The following is an 11,101-nucleotide window of genomic DNA, read 5'->3' on the forward strand; positions in this document are numbered from 1 at the left end:
CTCTGAATCTGGACACATAAAATGTATCTGTTTTTTACTCAGCCATTCTTCTTTTTACTCAAGTCATTGACATTTGATTACCTGTTTTGGGTTTGTGATGGGTCATCATTTTCTATCAATGTAATCTTGTCAGGTTTGGCTGCTGTTGAAGTAATATGTAATATGTGTCCAGCCCTAGACCAAGCTGCATCTCTGTTATCAAATGTCCTGAAGACAGTGTTTTACTGTTCACTCAAAATAAAGGTTATCAGTCATTTTATCTGTGTGATTGTCTGTAAGTACTATAATGCCCAAACACTGGCCTTGTTAACATGATATATGACACCAGAGCCTCCTGATTGGCCATTATGGGCCTCCAGCTAAATCAATTTCCTACTAATACAAGATGGGAACACCAGACAACACTTGTGTTCTTTCTGTAGTCGTGCGTGTCACCCCGACCCTATCCACATCCCACCCGTCCCACTTCTCCCCTGTTCCTCCCTTTACCATCTTCCCATGGTTCCTCTTATCGGTCGAGGCCTATCAACAACCTTGTCTTCTCTTCCTCCTTCTTGCTCTCGTTTTTGAGGTCGGCGAACACCTGGGTGAAGTAGTGCGGGTCGGAGTTGATCTGCAGCATCTTGCCACTCATGCGGTTGATGATTTCCAGGCAGCGGTCCCAAAAGGCCTCCTTCTCAGCCTCCACCAGGAAGGGCTTGAGTGGGTAGGAGATCTCATTGCCCATATAGGAGTAGGACAGGTAGAGGCAGGTGAGCAGAGAGGCTTGCAGCTCCCTCTCGCTGGCCACTTCGGAGGAGACCACATCACGGCACAGCATGTAGAGGAAGACCACGTTGGCCGGGGTGATGAAGCCCTGGTCCTGCCAGCCCTGGAGGAGGAGGGAGCGATCCACGCTTCGCAGCCACAGCACTGGGTCGGTGGGCGACAGGCGCTTCAGCCGGTAGCAGCGCCGGCACAGGAACTCACCCAAACTACGCATTAGCTCGCTGGTGGAGGCCTGGACGATCACGCGCTTGGGTGTGCCCGCGTTCGTTGCCTGGCCCCCAGTGGAACCGGTCAGCGAGTTCTTCTTGGTGGCTGCGGCCACGTTGGAGACGGTCTTGGAGGTGGGGATGGTGGCAGCTATGGTGGGTTCCTGCGTGGTGAAAGAGGACAAGTTGGCGCAGGACTGGGACTTCTTCAGCTTCTGGCTGTTGGTGATGGTGTGCTCAGTGCTGACCTTCTGCCCGTCGTCGGGTGGGAGCTTTTTGGAACCTTTCCGTTTGGCAGATACTGCCACAATGCGTTTCCATGGCAACACACTGATGAGGGACTGGCGCTTGAGGCTCTTGGCGTCCTTGGAGTTTTTGCTGTTCTGGACGGCCGTGTAATGGCCCACAGTGGCCGGGCCATCCTCGAACAGGGCCGCCTTCCGGTAGCTGGGGGAGAGGGACAGTACAGTACCCATGGTTCCTCTGGGGGAGAGAGTTATGGATGGAGTGTTGGTTCTCTTCTCTGGGGGATCTGACAAAAGTGTTTTTAATGGGAAGAACCCAAGATGCCTGTTCTCTGAGAGGGGAAATGGTACCTGTCGATAAACGAAAGAGAAAGTGCATTACAAAGTAGTATGCTGCAGCGTTTTGTGCATGGTAAACATTTGGTATTTGGGTGACAATTGTATTGAAGATGAGCTGTACATTGATTACTGAATGCATTTTCAACAGTTATTTAAAACAACAACTGTTGATCTTGGAAAATGCAGGAGGTAAAGTCATTTGTATTATTTGTATTAATTGGAAGGCATTATACATTAGAATTTACATTTGAATAGTATTAATATTTCGTGTTTATTTCAAACACATGGTTTTTAGTTTGTTCAGTTGATATACATCAGACGCAAATCTGACTTCCTATCTTTTAAAACCGAAATAATCAAAAATGTCCAATTTATAACCAAATCAAATTCCTTTACAGCTTGGTTTAGATTAATCAATCAGTTCCTTATATGTGTGTTAATTGGGCTATGAATAATTATCACGTTTATTAAATAGCCTGTGTTTACAGGAGATTCATAGTTGCATGTTGTTTTTTTTGTTAGTCACAGATGAACGAATAGACCTTGGGACTATATAAAACACCTCAGAGACAGTCCATTCATAACGGCCAAATCTCGCAGCATTCACTATACAATTTTGAAATTAGGATTGGTTTTAATATTCATTTCAATCGTGATGTTAATATCATTTATAAGATGGATTATGTTCCATATCTCTAATTTCGAATGCAAATTTGAATGAATCTAACCAGGCAAAACATTACATCATTACTATGAATTTTATATAAGGAGCGAGATAGGGCCACCGAAGCACGATAAAGAAATGTGCGCAAGCATCCATCTTAGCTTCAAAATGGAAGCCTTGAATGAAAACACCATCCACTTTAGCACAAGACAGCTTTGATATAGATATAGATGTTATAGTTGTTGATGTTACATATTTTTTATTTGGGATATCGATAAATATTGTTTATTGATGACACATGACCCATTATTGAAGACATTTCCACTCTCCGTTACCAAGATATGGAATGGTTTCTTAATTGTGCCCAATAAAGACAAATACAGTGCAATGATAAAGAAACCGAATATACTGTATTGTTTACAGCATGTTGATTAAATCACTTGATAATGATGGTGACACAAGCGGCAGAATAACAACTGCTCATAACGTCACAATGTCTTACCGTCAAATCAGTAGTCTTCTGGTTTAATCTTAATCCATATAGAATCACGGCTTGTAATCTTCACTTTTAGTCAATTCTTGAGTATAATGTTATGATTGTGATTAACCGATAGGCCTAATCGGTTTTTTTCACACCGAGCTGCGGCCACTGGCACAAGCGCTGTCCACGGTCCTGGGGTATCTAGGAGCAAGACAAGGCTCTATGAATGAACGTTTCCCGGTTCTTGTTGTGTCTATGTGTGGTGTCTCAATCTTCAGCTAAGAGTAATGGAATAGTCTCTTTCTCATAGAGGGCAATACCGGTACACAGCAGATGCGAAATGTATTGCCAACACTCGCTATTAGAATAAAAATGTATTCCATTGAAGAGCAAAAATCAATAGCACGGCTGTTATCGCAGTCCTCGCGACGAAGCAGACAGAGGGGGGTGTTTCTCTCAAACACGCCGTAGGGAAAGTCGAGAAAGAAGAAAAGGAAGATTTAAACATTGAAAATTAAACGATAAAATGTACACTACAGATTCTAAAAATAGAGGACTTATCCTTAATAAGCAACCCAGCATAAATCTCGACGCTTTGATGCAGGCATCTGCAGATATTCGGGTTGGCTGTGAACCTGATATGCAGCCATCTTATTGGTCCACGCTGTAGGCTGCTGTTTCTGCTATGTCGCTCTCGCAATCGTAGCGCTAGAGACAGTATTGTCTGTGGATGTGTGGGTAGCCAACCGCTGGGTGCTCGGTCCATGGTGCTGAATCCGCTGTATCCAGAGGTGCCCTTCACTCCACTGACAACCAATACAGTTATGCCATACAAACTAGTTGGATACCCTCATGTAAACTCAAACCCCATTGGCAGATCAGGATTGTCCGTAGGCCTATATATTTTAGATAAACATGCGTTTGTAACTTATTCTGAAATTCTGCATCGTGCATTTCCGGTGGACAGGGGGTTTTAACATTGCGGAATAGACTACACTTGAAATCCTTAGTCAAAAAGGATAATTTAGATATTGTCCCCATTACAAGGGAATAAAGAGCACTATACACCGTCATTTATTTAGGCCATTAGCTTTTCCCTTTAATCTCTCCAATGCATGCTCAATTATGGAATTATGTTTGGGTTTCATCGGGCAGCTATCTCTAACATGTGTCCGCATGGTTGGGTGATGGACCAAAAAATTGCTGGGTTAAAAACAATTCAATTTGGGTAGATATTGAACACAACACATATGTTGGGTTATTTTGAGCCAGCAGTTGGGTCACTTCACAATCCTTTGTCAGAGCCAGGTTGGGTTGTTGATGCTTGGTTATTGATCTACGATCAGAGATGGGAAGTATTTATGTTATATAGATTTGAAATGAGTATTTGAATTATTTCTGATTATTTTGTATGTTGTATTACACTGGGCTGAACTACAGTCCAATGTATATTGTAACAAGATACTTTTGAAAGCTGTAATTTGTATTTTCAAAATACAAAATACTTTTCTATACCATTTCTTTATAGTTGTTCACAATTTTGTGGCCCCCTTTCCCTCTACATTGGTATCAAAATGATGATGGCACTATGGTGTGATAAGAGCGTCTGCTAAATGAACTAAATATACATGTACAGTATATGTAAAAATGAATCATGGCAAAGCATGCTGAGTATTACACTAATAAGCTCTGCTTGTAACAAGGCCAATGAAAATACCCAGTGTGCTTTGCAGTTGTTCATTTTCACATATACATATACATTTTGGTAATTTAGCAGACACTCTTATCCAGAGTGTCAATGCATTCAAGGTAGATAAACAACAACATATCACAGTCTTAACAAGTAAAATGTTTCAGTAACCATGTCACGAGAATTTTCCATTGTTACGCCCTTGCTACATCCCTCTGTGTCCATGGCCTATAGACTTCTATCGTGTCTGGTTATGCTCCGTCCCCAGCTCTGGGGTTGGGTAAGGTTATGAGTGGGAATTGGGGTATCTTCTCATCTTCATCTAACTATTCAGTGTCACTTCTATCTTCTCTCAATCCTGGCTTATTATGAGATTCTAACTTTCGTAACGCTCCCGGTCTCCTGCTCCTCACTCCCAGTCTCTCCCTCTCCTTCTCAAATTCCTTCTGCTCTCTCTCTATCTTGCTCACTTCCTGCCCCCCCCCCCCCCCCCCCCCCCCCTCCCTCCTCCTAATACTCCCAAACCATCAAGGTCACCTTAGGGCCCAGCACAGGGCGGGGGAGCCCTTCTCCGTCTGCCTTTTCTACTATCTGTCTTTCTTTCTTATAACAGTCAGTATCAAATATGGGTTGTTTCCAAATATTGACTAAATGTCTCACTGTCTCCCTGTCTGCACTCATGGATTTTTTAGAAAAATCAATGTGTCTATAATCTCTAAGATTATTACCTAGTTGATAAAGTTTATCTTGATATATACTATATATACTTGTCACGCCCTGACCGTAGATTGCTTTGTATGTTTCTGTTTTTAGTTTGGTCAGGGTGTGATGTGGGTGGGTATTCTATGCTGTAGAACCACACACCACCAAAGGACCAAGCAGCGTGGTGAAAGGGACTCCTGGACAGGTGAGCAGCACTATGTGGACTATGAGACAACCTGGGAGGAGATAGAAAGGTGGTCGGTCGACCCAGAGAGAGTGCCGGAGCCCGCCTGGGATTCTCTGGAACAGTGCGAGGAGGGATACCGGAGAATAGAGTTGGTGACACGAACATGGCTGGCAAGGAAGCCCGAGAAGCAGCCCCAGATTTTTTTCTGGGGGGGGGGGGGCACATGGGGAGATTGGCGGAGTCAGGTAGGAGACCTGAGCCAACACCCCGTGCTTACCGTGGCGAGCGTCGTACTGGTCAGGCACCGTGCTATGCGGTGGAGCTAAAGGTGTCTCCAGTACGTGTTCATAGCCCGGTACGTTACATCGCAGCTCCTCGCATCCATCGAGCCAGGACGGAGTGTGCCAGCCCTGCTCTCCAGGCCTCCAGTGCGTCTCCTCGGATCGGGTTATACTGCGCCAGCCCCACGCACGGTGTCCCCGGTTTGCCAGCACAGCCCAGTGCGGCTTGTTCCAACTCCCCGCACTTGCCGGGCTACAGGGGGGATTCAGCCAGGACGAGTTGTGCTAGCTCTGCCCTCGAGACCGCCAGTGCGCCTCCACGGTCCAGTGCATCCGGTGCCTCGGTCAAGGACAAGGCCTCCTGCATGTCTCCCCAGCCTGGTGAGTTCTGTGCCTGTGCTAAGCCCTAACCCTCCTGCATGTCTCCCCAGCCTGGTGAGTCCTGTGCCTTCTCCCAGAGCCAAGCCTCCAGTGATGATCCATGGCCCGAAGCCTCCAGTGATGATCCATGGCCCGAAGCCTCCAGTGATGATCCATGGCAAGAAGCCTCCAGTGATGATCCATGGCACGAAGCCTCCAGTGATGATCCATGGCAAGAAGCCTCCAGTGATGATCCATGGCACGAAGCCTCCAGTGATGATCCATGGCACGAAGCCTCCAGTGATGATCCATGGCACGAAGCCTCCAGTGATGATCCATGGCACGAAGCCTCCAGTGATGATCCATGGCACGAAGCCTCCAGTGATGATCCATGGCACGAAGCCTCCAGTGATGATCCATGGCACGAAGCCTCCAGTGATGATCCAGGGCACGAAGCCTCCTGCGACGCCCTCTAGTCCGGAGCATCCAGAGACGCCCTCTAGTCCGGAGCCTCTAGCGACGCCCTCTAGTCCGGAGCCTCCAGCGTCGCCCTCCAGTCCGGAGCCTCCAGCGACGCCCTCCAGTCCGGAGCCTCCAGCGACTCCCTCCTGTCCGGAGCCTCCAGAGTCTCCCTCCTGTCCGGAGCAGTCAGAGTCTCCCTCCTGTCCGGAGCAGCCAGAGTCTCCCTCCTGTCCGGAGCAGCCAGAGTCTCCCTCCTGTCCAGAGCAGCCAGAGTCTCCCGCCTGTCCGGCGCTGCCAGAGCCTCCCGCCTGTCCGGCGCTGCCAGAGCCTCCCGCCTGTCCGGCACTGCCAGAGCCTCCCGCCTGTCCCTCCTATTCGGGGTCCGTTGTAAGGGTCCCCAGTCCGGGGTCGGCGGCGAGGGTCGCCACTCCAGAGGCGCTACATAAGGGGGCCAAGACTAAGGTGGAGTGGGGTCTACGTCCCGCACCAGAGCTGCCTCCGCGGTGAAATGCCCACCCAGACCCTCCCCTATTGGTTCAGGTTTTGCGGCCGGGGGGGTACTGCCACGCCCTGATCGTAGATTGCTTTGTATGTTTCTATTTTTAGTTTGGTCAGGGTGTGATGTGGGTGGGTATTCTATGTTGTAGGTCTAGGTTTTCTGTTTCTATGTGTTTGGCCCGGTATGGTTCTCAATCAGAGGCAGCTGTCTATCGTTGTCTCTGATTGAGAGCCATACTTAGGTAGCCTGTTTTCCCACTTGTGTTTGTGGGTAGTTGTTTTCTGTTTGGTGTATGTTCACCTTGCAGAACTGTTTCGTTTTTTCCTCGTTGTTATTTTGTGTAGTGTTCAGTTTTGATTTAATTATTTATCATGAACACTTACCACGCTGCATTTTGGTCCTCTTCTCCTTCTCCAGACGACATTCGTTACAATACTCTACGATATATACTCTCAATGATCCTGAATCACCACAGATGTCATATATCCCTGTCCTGTTGGCTTAGAATATGTTCTAAATACTTAACATAAGTCTACCATTATTAAACTTATTCTTGCTAACTTTATAACCTTGTTTAACAACAAAATATAATAATACTATTATATCAATTTCACAGCCTTGTTGTATTACATTTCTTACACTGCATACAACAACAGCTGATTACCAAAGGGAAAATAAAACTTTGCTAGATTACTAACCATTACTTAAGCCAAAATAGTGGGGGTTTCAAAATAACCTTATGACAGTTTTTTATAAACCCACCTTCACCCCATTTCTATCCCATAATTCTCCATGAGAGTATTGTAAAAAAAAAAATCCTACTACTAAAGATAAAACAACGTTTCAAATAACATAATCAGATCAGAATTACTACTCTGAAACCCTCCACAAATAAAAATGATTGTACCCTTATGGCCATAGGAAGAGAGACTAAAGGAAGTCTACCCTTAGTCAAAGGTTATGCTCTTACTGTCACGCCCTGACCATAGTTTGCTTTGTATGTTTATATGTTTTGTTTGGTCAGGGTGTGATCTGAGTGGGCATTCTATGTTGTATGTCTAGTTTGTCTGTTTCTGTGTTTGGCCTGATATGGTTCTCAATCAGAGGCAGGTGTTAGTCGTTGTCTCTGATTGGGAACCATATTTAGGTAGCCTGTTTTGTCATTGTGGGTTGTGGGTGATTGTCTATGTGTTAGTTGCCTGTGTCTGCACTGTTATATATAGCGTCACGTTCGTTTTGTTGTTTTGTATTAGTTTGGTTAGTGTTTCTTCTTAAATAAATAGAAGAATGTATTCACTTCACGCTGCGCCTTGGTCCTCCTCTCTTCCACATTACGACAAATGTGACACTTTCTTTCTTCTTATTGGTTCAAATTGCAAATATGTCAAAGAACTATAAACTCCATCATAATTATCAATTACACAAATTACCTTAAAATCAGTATTACAAATGACCCTAAATTCATTATCCAAATGGCCCTCCCATGAGGCTGATCAGACCACACAGGAGAGCTATGATAGAGGTCAAAAGTCATATCACCCTTTCAAAGAAGTGTTTCTTACTATATTAGACAAATTAAAGAAAAAACGTCAAACATTTTCTACATGTTGTATCCCAGGTTCCCAGAACATTCCCTTATCAAAAGAATTCACATGTTTAATTAAAAATCAGAAAATAAAACTTCTAAAATATCATGTGTGTGTACCCCTTTAAGATATCATTCCAAAGAGAGACAATGAAGCACTCCCTTTCCCAGAAAAAAAACACACAACCTCTTGGTCAGCATTTCATTATACTACACCGATTCAGAAACCCAAACGTTGACTACAAACAAAACCAATAATAATGATAATTCCATTGTACTCCCTCCGATCATTAAATGACCCGGTTTGTGACAGTTAAAGCATCTATCTCCCCCTTTCTCTTGACTGTCCACTTTTCTCGACTTTCTCCCTTTCTCTACCTCTATCCACATTCTCAATAAGGTTGCCAAATCCTGTCCTCCTTTCTGTGTCCTCTGAATCCTCCCTGTCATTCCCCTCATCTAGTCATGCCTGTTCTTCCTCATCCTCAGACTCCTCTCGCTCTCTCATTCGCCTACGTTCCCTCTTCTGTCTATCCCTAAACTGTCTCTGTCTACTGTTCCTTGGTGGGGCCTTACAATCCTCTGCCATGTGGCCTGTTTTATTGCAGTTGTAGCACTTTCTGTCCTCGGGTTCTATCCACTTTCTACTCTCCCTGTTTCCCCCTTTCTTTTTAAAATCTTTCCTGCTCTTTCCTGCAATTTCCCCAAGAGTGGCGATCAAATATTCTACTCCTGTTTGTTCTTTCTTACTTTTCTTTTCCTTACCATTATGCTCATGGTGTATAGCATACCTCTTTACTTCGGCTAATGTGGCTGTTCCCCACCCTATCAAAGTCTCTTTTATGATTTGGCAAATTTCAGGCTTCATACCACTCAAGAAGGCTATTTTTAACTGTTGGTGGTAAGGTCCGTCGTCTCCCTGTCTAGGATCTCCCAGTCCACTATTAGCATTGAACAGGTCTCTCAGTCTCTCTAAATACTGGCTAACAGTTTCCCCATCCCCTTGTTTACACTCATGTATCTTTGAAAAGTCTGCATGTCTATGGTAATAGTCCCTAAGGTTATTACAGAAGAAAAAGAGTAGATGTTATTACCACAGGTTTCATTCATCTGTTTTATTATAACCTCCAGCTTGTCCACATCTAGACGCCCCATACACCCGTATTTCTTTCTCCATTTCGGGCCATAATACACATTCCTCTTATCCTCAGACTGCATATACCTCTCGTCCCTGGTGAATTCCGGGACCTCCTTTGAGGATTTACCACCCATGTTTATGCAATTACTCTTATGCTTATTCTCACAATCTATGTGTACTTACTCAATTACTACATTTATTTTATAATATGTATTCTCACTTTCTATGGGTGTAACCTCCTTCCTCCTGTTTGGAATAATCAGACCTATTTTGCGCGCCTCCGGTAGATCTCGACTATCCTCTATAAAAATTCATTTTGACAGGCGATCTATATTCATACAAATTATGTCCCTGACCTACTTTCTTATAATTTTTATTATTATATTTCGCCTTCTACATGACGTTTTCCGCCTAATATATTATTGACCAGTTATCGTTTAGGTCTCAATATTAGCTCCAATTCTCACAATCTATGTGTGTGTTTCTATAATCTGATATTATACTTAAATCTCACTTACTCCCGTTAGTCCTAGACTAACGTAACTTACTTTACTTTATTTCGCCTTCTATATTACGTTTTCCGGCTACTGTATTTCAACCAGTTTTACTTTTAGGTCTTACTGTTAGATACTTACTTAGAAATGTCTTACTTAGATCTGTGACCCAGTGCCGCCAATACTAACATAGATACTTTTGTCTTAAACTTTCTCTACATTAGATTATATGGACGGTACACCCGATACAAATCTTACTTACTGTTAGTTTTACAGTTAAAATCCTCCCTCACATTTATCTTGACCAATGCTTTATAGGAATTTAATCCAGTCCATTCTAAGTCCATTTTTAGTAAGTTTAGAATTTAACCCCAAACTAATGAATAAAGATCACTGACCTTATCTTGCAGCTGACAATTCAATGTTGGTTGGATTTCGTCACCGTTTTCTGTCGCGTACCAGTTTGCCACCGGCCTGAAATGGAAACTCAATTTCCAGAGGTCAGGTCTTTAACTTACGGATCTCTGATCCGTCCGTGCATGGTTTTTGGCGCTCCCATGGGATGACAGAAAACAGGTATTGAAATCCGACTCGAAGGACAAAGCTGTCGCGAGAATTTTCAATCCCAATGATAATAACTATCAATCAATAGCTTTGACCAATCCCCGAGGTTTTTAAGACCATGGGTATAATAATAATTAGGCAAAGACTCAGCTTTATGCAAAAGGTTAGTACAGTTTATTCAGAGAACGTTCTACTCCATTGTACAAAAACATCAATTTTATACTGGCTCCTTACGCACATACCTTCACGCAAACAGTAGATATCCTACACACATACATACACACAAACAGTAGGTATCCTACGCACATACATACACACAAACAGTAGGTGAGTTTTATCCTTCTCCATAGTTCTCACCACTGTGTATCACTACCCAGCCGACAGTTCCATTCCCCCGAGATTAGGGGAACCTTGAGAAGTACTCCCTGTCATCATA

The 11,101-nt window shown here is 44.1% G+C and overlaps 1 protein-coding gene across 1 annotated transcript; it reads right to left on the minus strand.

Moving 5' to 3' along the window:
- Positions 1 to 508: 508 nt before the first annotated feature.
- Positions 509 to 1,450, minus strand: LOC120044448 (cyclin-dependent kinase 5 activator 1-like). Its single transcript, XM_038989096.1, has one exon. The coding sequence runs from the start codon at positions 1,448 to 1,450 to the stop codon at positions 509 to 511; it is 942 nt and encodes a 313-aa protein (XP_038845024.1).
- Between the last annotated feature and the right edge of the window lie 9,651 nt (positions 1,451 to 11,101).

Source organism: Salvelinus namaycush, chromosome 3 (assembly GCF_016432855.1).
Source record: "Salvelinus namaycush isolate Seneca chromosome 3, SaNama_1.0, whole genome shotgun sequence".
Lineage (NCBI taxonomy): Eukaryota > Metazoa > Chordata > Actinopteri > Salmoniformes > Salmonidae > Salvelinus > Salvelinus namaycush.